Source organism: Salmo salar, chromosome 26 (genome assembly GCF_965601325.2).
Source record: "Salmo salar chromosome 26, fSalSal1, whole genome shotgun sequence".
Lineage (NCBI taxonomy): Eukaryota > Metazoa > Chordata > Actinopteri > Salmoniformes > Salmonidae > Salmo > Salmo salar.
Genome location: NC_138316.1, coordinates 15,397,501 through 15,415,000, shown reverse-complemented (window position 1 = coordinate 15,415,000; position 17,500 = coordinate 15,397,501). Strand labels below are relative to the sequence as shown.

Sequence of the window (17,500 nt, the reverse complement as noted above, 5' to 3'; positions counted from 1 at the left end):
AGCTGAGAGAGCGAGCATTATGAGGGCTCTGAAGGCATCATTCATAACAGCCAAACAAAGTAAATAAGGCCCAGGGAAAACCAATCTATATTGGTACCTGACGGAAACGTTTCCCATGGAATCTCCCTGACATCGCTCTGAGTGTGAAGATCTGTGCACAGATAAGAGGATGGTGGTGCTCTATGACAGACTGAGAGCAGATCACTGGACAGTATGGACCTCTTCTTTAACTCTCCCACAGAGACAATGGCCCTCATGCCCATACGTATGTGAGGAATATTCCCACGCTCGCTCACCCTTCCCCTTCCCCCATGACCAATCTTCCCCCACGATCTCTTCTCTCTCTCTCTTTCTATGTCTTTATAGTGTACTTCATATATCCCTGTAGCTTCCCCCACGATCTCTTCTCTCTCTCTCTCCGCCATGTTTTGGTGTTTTCCTCTGTTCTGCTCTGTGTCCTCCCTCCCTCTCAGCGTTGGCAGATGTGCTGGTGACGGCTGTGTGCCCGTGGCGCTGGCGGGTCCCCAGGTGGCAGAGATGACAGTTATTGATGTTCAGGTGTGAGCTTTTTACAGTGGGCCTGGAGCCTCTAGCCAGCCAGCCAGCCCCACGCACCCTGAGCACGGTCCCCTACTGAATGGGTCTGATAGAACTGCAGCAGCAGGAATACAAACAACACAGCAACAAGTCCACCTGAGAATTAGGGCTTAGCTGCTTGTGAGCACACAGCTGTGGACTTGTCTGGTACAATTGGATGTCCAGCTTTTCTTCCATTTGGTTGTGTTGCCAGTATGAGTAGAAGCTTGGCGCAAACTGCAGAGGCCGTATTTTTTGTTCAAATTAGGATGTTGACGGGTCCAAACAACAGGCCAGTTAGTTCTTGTTGGTATGTGTGCGTTTGTGTGATTCCCCAAGAGTGGCCGCACACTCGTCTCTGTGTCTCGGGCCGGTGCCAGTGCCCAGTGCCGTCCTAACACACTCCAGATGGGCCAGGCCGGGGAGTTGTTCTTGGCACGGACCGCCGCGGCAGAATGTCACAAATACTTTCCTTTATTTAGGAATGGCTCTGGGTTAGCGGCTGAGGAGAAAGGGAGGGAGGGAGGAAAAGGAGAGCGGAAGGGAGGGAGGGAGGAAAGGAGAGAGGGAGGGAGGAAAAGGAGAGAGGGAGGGAGGAAAAAGGGGAGGGAGGGAGGAGAAGGAGAGGGAGGGAGGGAGGGAGAAAGAGGAGAGAGGGAGGGAAGAGAATGAGAGAGGGAGGGAGGGAGGGAGGGAGGGAGGGAGGGAGGGAGGGAGGGAGGGAGGGAGGGAGGGAGGGAGGGAGGGAGGGAGGGAGGGAGGGAGGGAGGGAGGGAGAGGGAGAGAGGGAGGGAGGGATGGGGGAGAGAAGGAGAGAGGGAGGCAGGGATGGGGGAGAGAGGGAGGGAGGGATGGGGGAGAGAAGGAGAGAGGGAGGGAGGGATGGGGGAGAGAGGGAGGGAGGGATGGGGGAGAGAGGGAGGGAGGGATGGGGGAGAGAAGGAGAGAGGGAGGGAGGGATGGGGGAGAGAAGGAGGGAGGGAGGGAGGGATGGGGGGAGAGAGGGAGGGAGGGATGGGGGAGAGAAGGAGAGAGGGAGGGAGGGATGGGGAGAGAGGGAGGGAGGGAGGGGGAGAGAGGGAGGGAGGGATGGGGGAGAGAGGGAGGGAGGGATGGGGGAGAGAAGGAGAGAGGGAGGGAGGGATGGGGGAGAGAGGGAGGGAGGGATGGGGGAGAGAGGGAGGGAGGGATGGGGGAGAGAAGGAGAGAGGGAGGGAGGGATGGGGGAGAGAAGGAGAGAGGGAGGGAGGGATGGGGGAGAGAGGGAGGGAGGGATGGGGAGAGAAGGAGAGAGGGAGGGAGGGATGGGGGAGAGAGGGAGGGAGGGATGGGGAGAGAAGGAGAGAGGGAGGGAGGGAGGGAGAAACAGAGCTCTATGGAACATCTGGATTTTATTAGCAGCCATTGGGAAAATGTGAAAAGGAGTTTTTTTCCCTGTGAGCAGTGATATGCTGCATGTAACCACTTCACTGCCGAGGGACGCCCTCCCTGAAGAGAACAGATGGCCGCTAGACTTCAATACAATTATATCAATAACAGCCATCACTGCCGTCAGCGACACATGACAAGCACATGAAAGTGCGGAGAGGCAGGGAGCCGAAAGTTGTCTCACAAGTGCTGTTGTGTTGGGTGGGAAGGACGCCGACTCTGAAACGCAGGTCTCTCGTCAGGGCGTTTTCATCACCATCACCCTGAAGTCTCCCTCTCCCTCACAGTTCAAACCAAGAGCTGGCTTTTCCACCAGACCGCCAATAACATCACATTACCCAGAAACAGAAACAGAGGGGGAATGGAGAGAGGTGGAGGAATAAACAGTAATGTAGGCAGTAAATGAATAAACACAAAGACGTGAGGGAATACACACTGGGGCGCTGAACAATTCAGAGACTGAGAGTCCTATTTAAACATAAATAGAGAAGTAGAGAGTACGGAGTAGCAGTATTGGTTCCTTGTTTTCCATGTTGTTCTACCTTTCTCCCTGGCCATGCCTCATGTCTCAGACATCTGAGTACTGTATCCGCTGTCTCTGACTGGTGCAGACGAGGAGAGAGCGGATCTCTCCTGTGTATTAGACCGTTTTACACTGACCCTGTCCTGGCCTGGCCTGGTCTGGTCTGGTCTGGTCTGGTCTGGCCTGGTCTGGCCTGGTCTGGTCTGGTCTGGCCTGGTGTGGCCTGGCCTGGTCTGGTCTGGTCTGGTCTGGTCTGGCCTGGTCTGGCCTGGTCTGGCCTGGTCTGGTCTGGCCTGGTGTGGCCTGGTCTGGCCTGGTCTGGCCTGGTCTGGTCTGGCCTGGTCTGGTCTGGCCTGGTGTGGCCTGGTCTGGCCTAGCCTGGTCTGGTCTGGCCTGGTGTGGCCTGGTCTGGCCTGGTCTGGCCTGGTCTGGCCTGGTCTGGCCTGGTCTGGTCTGGCCTGGCCTGGTCTGGCCTGGTGTGGCCTGGTCTGGCCTAGCCTGGTCTGGTCTGGCCTGGTCTGGCCTGGTCTGGCCTGGTCTGGCCTGGTCTGGTCTGGCCTGGTCTGGCCTGGGCTGCTGTACTGGCCTGGTCTGGTCTGGCCTAGCCTGGTCTGGTCAGCTGGCGTCCTCTGCCCAGTAACTCAGTGGTAACTAGGTCAGCCCAGGAACCAGTGTGTCTGGCCTCATCCCTCTCTCCTCTCCTCCTCCTCAGATGGATGAATGGAGTGTCTGAGGGACCTCCTCCTCCTCCTCCTCCTCCTCCTCCTCCACACAGCTGGGGTCTCAGCCATTACACACCACATGGGTCACCGCTGCACTGCCGCCACACCCTAAATGGTTTTAACATATATTCTGTGAGTTATTACTGTGTGAGCTGTGAGGCTCCTGCTGCGCTCAGTCTAACTTTTCCTATGTTGTCTATCTTTCATTCCACACACACACACACACACACACACACACACACACACACACACACACACACACACACACACACGCATTTTCTCCCTGGGCCTTTCAGTTCTCGATTATTAAACATACATTTATTCCCCACTGAATGTTTGTTTTCACTAAACATATTTGTTCAGCCCAGTCTGTGTAGTATCACAGTGATTCTCAAGTAACAGGGGTAACGTGTGTATTTGTTCCTGCTTGTACATTTCTGTGGAGGGAGCTGGGGGTTTCTCTCTCCAAGGCTCTCTCTCCCACCATGTCATTAGTGAACCTAAAGCCTCTGAACTCTAAATCAGCTCAAGATGATCACAAGTCTGGTTTCTAACACACACAGAGAGAGAGAGAGAGAGAGAGAGAGAGAGAGAGAGAGAGAGAGAGAGAGAGAGAGAGAGAGAGAGAGAGAGAGGAGAGAGAGAGAGAGAGAGACAAACAGACAGAGAGAGGCACAGAGAGAGAGAGAGAGAGAGAGAGAGAGAGAGAGAGAGAGAGAGAGACAGACAGACAGACAGACAGAGAGAGAGAGAGGCAGAGAGAGAGGCACAGAGAGAGAGAGAGAGACAGACAGAGAGAGAGAGGCACAGAGAGAGAGAGAGAGAGAGAGTGAGACAGAGAGAGAGAGAGAGAGAGAGAGGCAGATAGGTGGCTGGGCTGTCTGCCATTCAGACAGGTTGACTGAGTTCTCCCAGCCAGGAGGACATTTACATCATCATCATCACAGCCAGGCTCCTCCATCCAGCACGTCTGATCACTATCTAACCCACTATCCCTCTGCTCCAACAACTCCCTCCCATCAGACCTAGTCTGTTCTTTATGGTGCCTCCACCCACTCCCATGCTAAGGGGGCTATGCAGGCCCATGGTCTCTGTCAATCCCTGGGTCAGGAGAGGGGCGATGGGGATAGGGAGTCTGGAGGGGGGCTAGGGAGAGGGGTGCGGGGGTCCCTGGGTGCGGGGTCCTGGGGCCGAGGCGCAGGGCTCTAATCCCCATGTTTTGATGTGAGGCCTGTGTTTGTGTGGACTACTCAGCGGCCTGATGGGGAGCAGATGTGGGAAGGCAGGCGGGCGGGCACCGAGCCAGAGCAGCTGGGAGAAATTAAAAACAACAGCATTCCTGGAGACTGGGGGAATTACAGAGAAAGGGAGAGAGAACGAGAGGGAGAGAGGGAACGCAGTAGAGACAGGGAGAGATTTCGGCGTATGTGTCACAGAGAGGAGCCCATTTGGAGAGAGGGAGAGCGACAGAGGAGCAAGAGAAGATCTCTAGAGACCTTCTCAGAGTCTGTCCGCGTCTAAGGCAGAGTTACAGTAGCTCTGTTCTAATGGTCACGGTGAAGGATAGGCCATGTGAATACATAGACAGACACTACCAGCATCCAACCAGGCTCTTAATGGCCTGTCATTACGCAATGGTTTCTTCTGTGTTTGGTGGTTTTAGTGAAAGCACATGTCCTGAAACCCATAAAGAGACCCAGAAATAGCTCCAGAATGACAAACTGGAGTGTGATCTCGCAGCGAATCGTTTTTCATCTTGTTTGTAGCACACTAGGAGAGGACTGAACTGAAACCATTTTTAGAACACTGAATGCTGACTGACTGTTTCTTCCCTGAAAGCCATTTTTAGGCGTGATTACGGGAAACATACAGCTGTGTACAGGAGAGACTGACAACAGTATAATTATCAAAAGCTTTTGACTGCACACTGTGGGCTGCAGCTAAAGCCAGAGACGGCGTCGGGCTCCCAAATCCTCAGGGAGTCTATGAAGCAGCATTGTATCCTGGGTAAAATCTATTGTCTGTATTGATTACTGTGTAGATCCACTTTGAGTGGGAGATAAAAGGGCTGCATGGAAGGAAGAAGAGGAAGGATCAGAACGTCCTGTACCACTCCCCTGAACAGGATCCACTGGTTCCTTAATTAGACAGAGGACAACACCGGTGAAGGCGATAGGACACACGCTGTGGTCAGGTGGACATGCTGGGGGATTGACAGCTCTACCCAGGAAGTCTGTTGGGTGTGTGGACCCTCAAAACTCTGTTTCTCTCTGTCTTTAATAGTCTCTCCATCTCCCTCTTGTCTTTCCCTCTCTGTTTCTCCCCTGGCGCGAGTCTTCCTGTCCTTCAGCACAATGGGAGCACAGAGGGCCACAGATGGGGGGGGGGGGGGACAGAGCAGACTTTCTAATGTATTAAAAGTGAAATCCAGAGTGTGTGTGTGTGTGTGTGTGTGTGTGTGTGTGTGTGTGTGTGTGTGTGGTGTGTGTGTGGTGTGTGTGTGTGTGTGTGTGTGTGTGTGTGTGTGTGTGTGTGTGTGTGTGGTGCTTTAGCTGGTCAGATTAAACAGCTGTGAGTAATCTCACGGTAGTTGCAGACAGGCCAGGAGGGCAGGACTCCTCCCTCTCTCTCCCCCTCGCCCCAGAAGTCTCGGCCCTCACAGCCAGGCTGTGGTCACTCCCAGAACCCCTCGGGAGCCATCGCAGCATTTGCCATGTGGAGGAACTCTCCCCAAGGATTAACGAAGAACCCTGATTAAGGCATGCTTTCTGTCAAGAAAGGTCCACTGTGTCAATCAAATCACAGACAGAGGGTGGGTCAAGATTGTTCAGTCGTCATGGAAATAGAGTGCGTGTACATTATGGGATTCAAGTGAAGTGACCAATCAGTGATCGTCATGCAGTATAAAGAAAAAAGTGACAAGAACCCAGGCCTCAGAGAGTTTGTGTGCGTCCTCTTGAGTTGTTTTGTTGTCGTTGAAGTCAGTCAGTAGAGCTACAATAGCTCCTGAACAGGAATACTGTTTGTTGAGTGTGGTGACAGATGGACGAGCCCTGCCTGCCTCCTCCTCTCTCTGACAGACAGACAGACAGGCAGGCAGGCAGGCAGGCAGGCAGGCAGGCAGGCAGGCAGGCAGGCAGGCAGGCAGGCAGGCAGGCAGGCAGGCAGGCAGGCAGGCAGGCAGGCAGACAGACAGACAGACAGACAGACAGACAGACAGACAGACAGACAGACAGACAGACAGACAGACAGACAGACAGGCAGGCAGGCAGGCAGGCAGGCAGGCAGGCAGGCAGGCAGACAGGAGGGGAGGGCAGCCCAACCCTGCAGCACAGAGCCAGGCAGGGTACCTGTCTACATTTGTCCCAGGCTGGGAGCGGGGACATTGCAGCCCCACAGGCAGAAGCCACCAGCTCAGCAGGGCTCCAACTCTAACACCTGGCGAGCGGTGGCCTGGCGAGCGCCCCTTGTGTTTGCGAGGACCACAGTCACATTGTCAATGGCCATTGGAGCTTCTCGAATCTAGAATAACACTCTTGAAAATCAGAGCCTACATGTGAATATGGAAATAGGCCAGAGAAGAGTTTAAGAGAATGCCAACTGTGGGAGGAATAGTGTGGAAGGTTTCCATTCATAAACCATTGCTCTGGAACACACAGTGTGCCCTGCATGGTTTTGTCATATCAGCATACTACTAGGGCCAAAAGAGCCCAAATTAAACACAATATTATGATATATTTATTTATGTCACTCAGAATCATTCACTAAGTTTACATATAGCACATTGGTTCACTACTGTCTTTTGGGATTACATATGCAATGGTTACTGCAAAATAGTCTTCAAAAAGCAAACAGGAAGGACCTAATTAAACTGAATGTCTGTGATTTGGCATTTCAGTTTGAGACCAAAGGTGAATCTGAGTGTCTGCTGTGTTGTTTAGTGGCCCAGGGTCTGGTTGCGTCGTTTGAAACTCAAGCCCTGGTAGAGTTGTGAGTCTGGGGTGTGAAACAGAAAGTTCAGCCAGTCTGGTGGGTGGAGGGAGGGAGGGCCTGTAGCCAGCAGCAGAAGATCTGAGTTTAGTAGTCGGAGAAAGAGGAGCAGTAAGGAGATGCACCTGTCCGTCCTGGCTGTCTGTCCTGGCTGTCTGTCCTGGCTGTCCGTCCTGGCTGTCCGTCCTGGCTGTCCGTCCTGGCTGTCCGTCCTGGCTGTCCGTCCTTGCTGTCCGTCCTGGCTGTCCGTCCTGGCTGTCCGTCCTTGCTGTCCGTCCTGGCTGTCCGTCCTTGCTGTGCGTCCTGGCTGTCCGTCCTTGCTGTGCGTCCTGGCTGTGCGTCCTTGCTGTGCGTCCTGGCTGTGCGTCCTTGCTGTCTGTCCTGGCTGTCCGTCCTTGCTGTCCGTCCTGGCTGTCCGTCCTGGCTGTCCGTCCTGGCTGTGCGTCCTGGCTGTCCGTCCTGGCTGTCCGTCCTGGCTGTGCGTCCTGGCTGTCCGTCCTGGCTGTCCGTCCTGGCTGTCCGTCCTGGCTGTCCGTCCTGGCTGTCCGTCCTTGCTGTGCGTCCTGGCTGTCCGTCCTGGCTGTCCGTCCTTGCTGTGCGTCCTGGCTGTCCGTCCTGGCTGTCCGTCCTGGCTGTCCGTCCTGGCTGTCCGTCCTTGCTGTGCGTCCTGGCTGTCCGTCCTGGCTGTCCGTCCTGGCTGGCCGTCCTGGCTGTCCGTCCTTGCTGTGCGTCCTGGCTGTCCGTCCTGGCTGTCCGTCCTGGCTGCGGAGGTGACTTCTCCCTGCTTCCCCAGAAACACTTTAACCCTGAGGACCATGGCATCCTCCTGCACCCCCCCTCTACCATCCTGCAGCTGCTCTCCCTGGAGGTCAAGACCTAATTATCCTCCTGTTGCTCGTTTGGCAGTGACCCGATGTGTTTGGTTATTTTTGCACTTGACAGTGGTGGGCGGCAGCGGCTGCAGCTTAGCGGGTGGAGTGGGGTGGGTTGGGGTGGGGGTCTGTTCCAAACATAGCCAGGAGTACTAGAGCTACATGCTAGTGGGGTGCCTGTAGGTCTAAGAGGCGAGCTGCTCCCTGCGTGCCCGACATGATCCTGCTGTCCGAGTGGGGTTAGCAGTGGAGTGAACCCCGAGACAGCTGATAGAGAATGACTGGCTTAAACCTTCCTCTTCAGCGCATGCCTCTGTACTGGTCTAATGCAGATACTGGGTACAGGGCTTGCAGGGTATATACACGTGTATATATATAATCTCTCCCGGTGGGTACACACACGCACTCGAATACGTGCGCGCGCCCGGTCTCACACACTGTAAAGCTATCTTTTCCGTGGCTGTGAAAGCCATCACACTCGGCAGCTCATGTTTTTGTAGCAGAAGGATCCCATTCCACCCACATCCCTCTGACGGCTGCTGCTTCCCCTGTTACACTCAGTGTTTACCATGGAGCATTTAATACTGAGTACTCCAACACTGAGCCAGGGCTGATCACGCTCACTGGATAATGTGTATGCATGACCCCTGCAAAATATATTACTAAGATTATTATTTATCCATATTATTTCAAAGAACAAACATTATTTTGAATGAAAAAGTACGTGATTATGTGTAAACGATGTATTTGAGATTGCAATCAATAGACCTTTTAATACATCAAAAACATAGCTGACATTTACAGCCTTCTCTCTGCAGCTTTGCGTAAGAAACTACAAGAGTTGTTGTGGTCGTAGTAGGAGGCAGAAAGAGTGCCAGTGTGGGGACTGGGCAGTGACAAGCCAGTGTGGGGACTGGGCAGTGACAAGCCAGTGTGGGGACTGGGCAGTGACAAGCCAGTGTGGGGACTGGGCAGTGACAAGCCAGTGTGTCCCTGTGTATGTGGGAGGCGGCAGGGCACGGCAGGGGAACAGCAGCCCTTGTCCTATCTCCTGGAAGAGGCGATGCCACCTGACCACTCCAGGCCGTCCCGTCCCACCTGTCCCCAACCGGAGCAGCCCTACCTTGCCTTGTTTGGTCCCTGCCTGGGGCCTCGTTCCAGCCTCGTAGAAGTGTCTCTGTGATAGACAGCGGCAGATCCAGCTGCACTTGTCACTGACTGTCAAGCGCCTGTCCATATGGAGGACGAGAGGGGACAGGCGGGGAGTGTCAGTGGGACTGGGGCGGAGGGGGAGTGGCGGGGGGCGGGGGTCCCGTCAGCAGCAGCTGAGTGGACCAGCAGGTGTTACATTATCCAAGAGCTGTAATATTTTGCGTGTCGTTCCAAGCCCCAATCTCTCTGTCTCTCTACTGTAGTACGACATCGTTCACAGAGGCTACGGTCCAAACACTTAAAAGACACACCCTCGTCCACTTACCCTCGCCTTATGCCCTTGGGGGAATCCCCGTCGCCATCTTGGAGGGTGGTCCAAATGATTAGCCAAGCAAGGGAAGTTTGCAACCTAAACCCTCGTTTTCAGTCGGCTTTGCGAGTGTACAATTATCCGGGGCCTGAAACTCCCCACAATGCAATTCGCGACGGTTGTACTTCCGCTAAGAAAAGTCAGTGAAAACTTAAAAACAACATCAACGGAGAAGTCAACATACAAGTGTAAGTAAAAACAAATGCAAATAGGTTAGAAATGTTGCTACTACGTAAAAAGTAAATATGTTTTTGTTTGGGTATCTTTTGGAAATTGTTGAAAATAAGATTTTCCTTCTTCAGAAGTTCCAGCTAGGCAGGCTAATGTTAGTTAGATAATTCATTGGCTAGCTATCATACAGTAGGCGTATATTAATAATGATGTATTTAATATAAGTAGACATGCACTCATAATTGAATGTAGCGCATATAAAGCACCCACAAGCCACCGGTGGCTGAAAACACAATCATCGCGGGATGAACGAGTGACGAATTTCTGGCCAAGGGTGGTCCATTTAAAAATCCTTCCTCCCTCCCTCGCCCCTTGCCCTGCAACTGTTTTCTCGTCAGACGTCATGATACGTCATCAGAAGTGTCCACTAATTTGAGGGCTGAGGGGATAGGATGTGTCTTTTAAGTGTTTGGACCGCAGCCAGAGTCTCTGCAGCAGAAACAAGACCTCACAGGCAGGCCATCAATACATTCTCTCTCATAACAAATCAGTGGGTCATGAGTGGGTGTCAGATAATGGAAGCAACACTGATCAATAAATACAACTCGCCATTAAGAATTTTTTCGGAGAAGTAAATAGCTTGTTTGGGTCTGATTTTGATCGTGTGCGTTCTGTACCTGGATGTTTGTGTCTGGGGGCAGATATATTGTTGGTGTCTGATGTGTCTTTCATGTTTGTCTCTCTCTCTCTCTCTCTCTCTCTCTCTCTCTCTCTCTCTCTCTCTCCTCTCTCTCTCTCTCTCTCTCTCTCTCTCTCTCTCTCTCTCTCTCTCTCTCTCTCTCTCTCTCTCTCTCTCTCTCTCTCTCTCTCTCCTGCAGGTAGCACAGAACAGAAGGTTGGAACGATGCCCGATTCACCTGCTGATGTCAAAACCCAGCCCAGGTTGACTCCGCCCACAATGCCACCTCCACCCCCGGCCGTCAGCCAGGCACCCAATCGCAACGCTTCATTCACACCCACCACCAGTAGGTCAAGTAAGGCATTTTTTTTATTCATTATTTCTCTGTTTGCATTTCGCACCCAAATAGGCACTCTAAAAAATGTATGCAGGCTATCTTTCAATTTCAAAAAATACTTATATCATATTTTACCTAGCATAAAGTACTATTCTGTATTGCTACCATGTCTGTGTTCTTCCTTGAATGCCTGAATCCTCTTTCTAACTTTAGAAAGAACCTTGTAAATTCCCTGAGGTAGTACTATGTATCTATCTTGAAGGTGTTTTGTGCAGCATTGGGCCAGGCAGGATGTGAACAGAATAGTGAGCTGGTAGGAGTGCTGCATCAGCTCTTCTCTGTCATTGGCACGGCTCTACCTCTGCGTCTGTTAGGCTGTTAGGCTGTTAGGCTGTTAGGAAGGGAACCAGCCTGGGCTGCAGGGGAAACAGGCAGCTGCTGGGCTCCATAGGCCTGGCTGTGTGTTTCTGATGATAGCTTCAAAATGACGAAGACTTCAGTCACTTGTGTGTGTACAGGTAGAATTCCCTTTTGGAACAAGTGTCTTGGAGTATATGTGAGAATGGCTGTGGCATTGTCTCAGTGTGTGTGTGTGTGTGTGTGTGTGTGTGTGTGTGTGTGTGTGTGTGTGTGTGTGTGTGTGTGTGTGTGTGTGTGTGTGTGTGTGTGTGTGTGTGTGTGTGGTGTGTATGTGTGTGTGTGTGTGTGTGTGTGTGTGTGGGTGGGAGGGCTTGTTTACCGGCTGTAGTGATACAGGGGGCATTGCTGGGCTCGCCGGGCTACAGACCACTATCTTCCCTATATAACAATGACAGGCCGTGTTGTTTCACCTGTTGTGAAACAGTGTAGCTCGCTCTCCCCTCTAAAACCAGAACACAAGTGGCAGGTCACATGGTTAGCCCACATGTGTGGGCTCCAAGGCTCCAATGGACAGATTAGATTCGAGGGTAGAAATGAGAGGAACTGTGTACTGGAACATATATTCAAACACTACCATCTAACACACACTGTTGGCGTACTGCCATATGCACTCCAACAAACTGTGGGAGAAATGAAACGCCCTGCAGATTGAAATGTTTTCAAACATATTAGGGATGGGTGGTACTCAGATCGTCATACCATCCTTCTTTCATATCCACCCTTCTCTCATACCGGGATATACGGTCATACCATCCTTCTCTCATACCGGGATATACGGTCATACCATCCTTCTCTCATATCCGCCCTTCTCTCATACCGGGATATACGGTCATACCATCCTTCTCTCATATCCGCCCTTCTCTCATACCGGGATATACGGTCATACCATCCTTCTCTCATATCCGCCCTTCTCTCATACCAGGATATACGGTATTTCTGGCTTAGTACACAAGGTGGCGCCAAAAAACGCAAAAAAACAATATTGGGCATCTATTACTAGAATGCTAACAAAATTAGCACAAGTATTATTGAATTTCGATGGAGGCTGCTAGCTAAATATGCTAAGGAACGCAAAATAAAATAAAATAATTGCAGAGACAGGCAATCCTGCTAAGAAATGTATACATACATAGGTAGGCGCTACCGAATGTCATTTTTGGTGAGTTTGGACATTTACAAGTGAATGTGGACGAGAGACATTGTCCAAATGAACAAAGTTCCGACGCATGCTTGTCTTAAGGAAGAACAGTACTGGAAATCAAGATCATGGAAGCTGTACAGATAACTCATCCAAAGAGTTTTGACTTCTCAAACATGGCAGTAAGCTAACACAGTATGATTCCCCGTCACCTTATTAGTTTAGCCACTTACTTACATTAACTCCCAAGTTAAACTTAGGGGTCGTGTAAATGCGGAATTCTGCGTTTTTCACGCAGGAAAGAAAGATAAAACGCTAAAGAAATATCTTGCTGCATTTTTTTAAAACACAGACTAATTTCGTGCTTCAGTTGTACTTCTCCGCTCAGATGAGAATTCACCATGGGCATTCAGCACTCTGACTGATGTCAAGCTACTTTTCTCTGGTGCTTTTCACTGTGTAGGCTACTTTTCTCTGGTAAAATGCAAGATTAACTTTCAACAAAACATTAGGAAATGTAGCTGGCTACATTCTTTCTATGATACACATTAGAAATATGATGGTCATGTACAGTTTTTGGCAAAAAAATAACTTATTTTTACATTGGAAGCTCATTTACTTGTGTAGCTAGCTAACAGCCAAGTAGCGTTGCACTTCTGTTGTCATCTGATGAAAATGAAGCTAATTTCTCCCGAATGTGTTATACTAATGTATTTTCTGTGAAGGACAACTATAGTTGCACATCCCTGATTACTCTATTGAGGCAAAATAACACTGTTGGCTTTCAATATAAAACCCGACCACTGGACTCACCTGCTCCTGCTTTCCCCCGTTGTGCTATTTCAAACAAACACGTGACTGGCTCCACTGTTCTGGGGAACTACGGTTAGCTTCATAATGTAAAATAATGTGACAGGTGAAATGAAGAATGCAATCTGCTTTATCGCTTAACGTATTGCACAAGTTGACTAAAGGTATTTACTTAAAAAGTAGCTACAAATATTAAAATGTATTGAAAAACCTCAAATAAATAGTTTCAATATTTCAAAATACCCTGGTATATGGTATATATGGTATACTGCCCACCAAGCTTAAATCTTATCATATTAAACTCACTCGCACATGCATACAACCTTTAATATCTCAATAATTCAGCCACATACACCCAAGACAAAGAATTAACAAAACATAAAAACATCAGAATTATATGCAGTATACACCGTGCATAAACACTCAAAAACAGCCCAGAAATATCAGAAGAAACAGAATACTACGCTATAGGATGAGATCCTAATGAGTGAATTGAATATGATTTCATTCTGATTGAGACAGACATCTTGTTGTGACAGTCACTGAAGACAGCGGATGGAGTGTAAGAATATCCCACCAGTATTGGGTAATGTACCATTCAGTAGATGAAGCAGGGGAAAGGTGGAGAGTGGAACGGAGGGAGTAGTGGAGGGGTGTGGAGTAGGAGTGTGGCAGCCAGGCAGGGTGGGGAGGCGGGGTGGGGGTGCCCTGAACCTGAAAGCTGCAAATCTACTTTCAGCTGGTGGACATGTGCAAGGACTGATTTAGCAACACACCTGCTATAGGAATAAACTAACACAGGCCACAGGCCTATTTTTGGCACCTCTTTAACACGTTCCTCTTATAGTTGTGTCCTACTGAGTGAGTGGGTGAGCGAAAGTTAGAAACAGACTGGCGAAGGGGAGGAGGGGCAGTGGGAGAGAGGGGGGAGGGTCAAACGGTCCCACTTGTGAGAGGCAGCTGAAGTTACTGCACACAGAGCCTTCACTCAAACTGGTATGAGCCGTGGCGGAGCAGGAGCAGCAGAGTACATGTTAGCAGCCAAGTGTCTTTACCCAGCCTTAGTGTGTGCCCTGGCCCCAGCCTTAGTGTGTGCCCTGGCCCCAGCCTTAGTGTGTGCCCTGGCCCCAGCCTTAGTGTGTGCCCTGGCCCCAGCCTTAGTGTGTGCCCTGGCCCCAGCCTTAGTGTGTTCCCTGGCCCCAGCCTTAGTGTGTGCCCTGGCCTCAGCCTTAGTGTGTGCCCTGGCCCCAGCCTTAGTGTGTGCCCTGGCCCCAGCCTTAGTGTGTGCCCTGGCCCCAGCCTTAGTGTGTTCCCTGGCCCCAGCCTTAGTGTGTTCCCTGGCCCCAGCCTTAGTGTGTGCCCTGGCCCCAGCCTTAGTGTGTGCCCTGGCCCCAGCCTTAGTGTGTGCCCTGGCCCCAGCCTTAGTGTGTGCCCTGGCCCCAGCCTTAGTGTGTGCCCTGGCCCCAGCCTTAGTGTGTGCCCTGGCCCCAGCCTTAGTGTGTGCCCTGGCCCCCAGCCTTAGTGTGTGCCCTGGCCCCAGCCTTAGTGTGTGCCCTGGCCCCAGCCTTAGTGTGTTCCCTGGCCCCAGCCTTAGTGTGTTCCCTGGCCCCAGCCTTAGTGTGTGCCCTGGCCCCAGCCTTAGTGTGTGCCCTGGCCCCAGCCTTAGTGTGTGCCCTGGCCCCAGCCTTAGTGTGTGCCCTGGCCCCAGCCTTAGTGTGTGCCCTGGCCCCAGCCTTAGTGTGTGCCCTGGCCCCAGCCTTAGTGTGTGCCCTGGCCCCAGCCTTAGTGTGTGCCCTGGCCCCAGCCTTAGTGTGTGCCCTGGAGTTCTCCACCTCAACCTTAAGGATGCATGTACCTTCACCACCCTCCTCGACCCTGTCCTCCGGTGCCCTCACACCGCATGGCGCCCGGGGGGAGGAGGTAGAGGGACAGGAGGAGGATGGAGGAGGACAACAGACTGGTACTGACGGAGGGCCTCTCTCCCTCTCTCTCCCTGCAGTGCTGAACGGGAGCAGTCACTCAAGTCACTCGCCCACGTCGCTCAACGGGGCGCCCTCTACACCCAACGGCTTCAGCAACGGCCCCGCCATGTCGTCCACCGCCTCCCTGTCCAATCAGCAGCTGCCGCCGGCCTGCGGTGCCCGCCAGCTCTGCAAGCTCAAGCGCTTCCTCACCACGCTGCAGCAGTTCGGCAACGACATCTCGCCCGAGATCGGAGAGCGGGTCCGCAGTCTGGTGCTGGGCCTGGTGGTAAGTCCTACTCGCCTCTTCTCCTCTTCTCTCTCCCTCTCCCCTTGTCTGTCTATCTCTCCCACTCGTTCTCCTACTTTTCTGGAGCTACGGTACCTACTTAGTTGTGTCCAACATCTCTTTCTGTCTCTCCATGTCCAGCTCTGTCTGTCTCCTAGTCATACTGTGAAGCTTCTTCTCCAAGTGTTCCAATCTCTCCTTTCCTCTGGTTTTTGACAGAATTCCACCCTGACCATAGAAGAGTTCCACTCCAAACTCCAGGAGGCGACCAACTTCCCGCTGCGTCCCTTTGTCATTCCATTCCTCAAGGTACGCACATCAAAACCCAACGTAGACACTCCCTCCCTGTTCCCAATAGGCTGCCTAGGAATCCCCAGGTTATTTCCCAGTATATCCCTTTGAGCAGCTTTCACTTCTGATATTAGCTAGCATATGGCGATGAAAGTAAGGGCTTTCGAGAACAAAACCCACCCAAACAAACAAAGAATATTCTCCGGCTGGCTGGCCAGTGTAGAAAGCGACCTGGTTTCTGTGCCTGAGCCGTGTGTGATTCCTCCATTAGTGTGTGAGTGTTGAGCTGATTGAAGCTCGCTAGATAAAGGGAGTAGGACCCTGCCGATTTCCAACCCAGTCTGCTGCAGCCTGCCTGGCGCTGGGTTGATCTGCTGGTCCATATGGCCATCGTTTGCGATTCATTAAAACTGGCACACGAGTGTTTACCCTGAGTGGCGCGGCGTGGAGCAGAGGGAGGGAGGGAGGGAGGGAGGAGGGGGGGTAAATAAGACTCCCTGACAGATGTTGCTGGCCCGGGGCGGCTACCACGCAGAGCTTTTCACTCTGGCTGATGTCTTTGGTCTGATCCTGTTACCTGCATTGTCAAACCCACAGTTACGGAGACGAGGGCAGAGAAAAAGAGAGACAAAGTCCATCCTTCCCGAACAACTGTCATTATTCATAACACGTTACTCTGCTGGGGTCCAGAAGTCACAATGCCAGCTGTTCAATATATACAACATGTAACAAATGTGACAGTAGGGAATAGGGAACGTTTGGCACTGAGGCCTTAAGGGACAGTGCTGACGGTTCTGATGGAGGGAGGGGCAGTCCTGCTGACACTGCGTGTGCGTGTCTGTGTGCGTGTCTGTGTGCGTGTCTGTGTGCGCGCGTGCCTGCGTCTGTCTGTGTCTGTGCTGAGTGCTGGCCGTGCTGCTTGGTGGTGACTAGGGCCCACATTCCTGTATGTCCCACACACTCTGTCTCTCTGTCCCTCCTGTTTATTCCCAGAGCAGAGGGACATATGGGGGACAACAGGGGGGCGGGCCAAGCTGGAGTCATGCCTGGTTATTAACTACAATTGCAGACATGGTGGTGGCTTGTACGGTTGTGGATGGAATGTATTCCACACACCACATACCAACACAAATGCATTCACATACATACAATACATTCACTACGGAGATCTTGGTTGGCTCAGTGAGGGAAAGATTGTTGTGTAGATAAACAAGCAAACAGTATCTGCTTTATAGAAAGGTGTTAACTAGCAACCAGGCAGCATGTCCACAGTGTGCTAGATAGATAGATAGATACTATAGATAGATAGATAGATAGATAGATAGATAGATAGATAGATAGATAGATAGATAGATAGATAGATAGATAGATAGATAGATAGATAGATAGATAGATACGATAGATACGATAGATACTATAGATAGATAGATAGATAGATAGATAGATAGATAGATAGATAGATAGATAGATAGATAGATAGATAGATAGATAGATAGATAGATAGATACTATAGATAGATACTATAGATAGATACTATAGATAGATACTATAGATAGATAGATAGATAGATAGATAGATAGATAGATAGATAGATAGATACGATAGATAGATAGATACGATAGATAGATAGATACGATAGATAGATAGATACGATAGATAGATAGATAGATAGATAGATAGATAGATAGATAGATAGATAGATAGATAGATACTATAGATAGATACTATAGATAGATACTATAGATACTATAGATACTATAGATAGATAGAT

The 17,500-nt window shown here is 51.1% G+C and overlaps 1 protein-coding gene across 8 annotated transcripts in view; it reads left to right on the top strand.

Moving 5' to 3' along the window:
• The window catches only part of LOC106587162 (protein CBFA2T3-like), a 59,950-nt gene that overhangs the window by 19,753 nt on the left and 22,697 nt on the right, over positions 1-17,500 (top strand). For 3 of the 8 annotated variants that reach the window (XM_082969437.1, XM_082969433.1, XM_082969435.1), the window contains exons 2-4: positions 10,687-10,838; positions 15,188-15,438; positions 15,658-15,747. In XM_082969437.1, the coding sequence (XP_082825563.1) occupies positions 10,687-10,838; positions 15,188-15,438; positions 15,658-15,747 (493 nt within the window). Of the gene's footprint in view, positions 1-9,543; positions 9,822-10,682; positions 10,839-15,187; positions 15,439-15,657; positions 15,748-17,500 lie in introns of those variants that run through there. The other 5 variants (XM_082969434.1, XM_082969436.1, XM_082969441.1 and 2 more) reach the window with 3 other exon arrangements.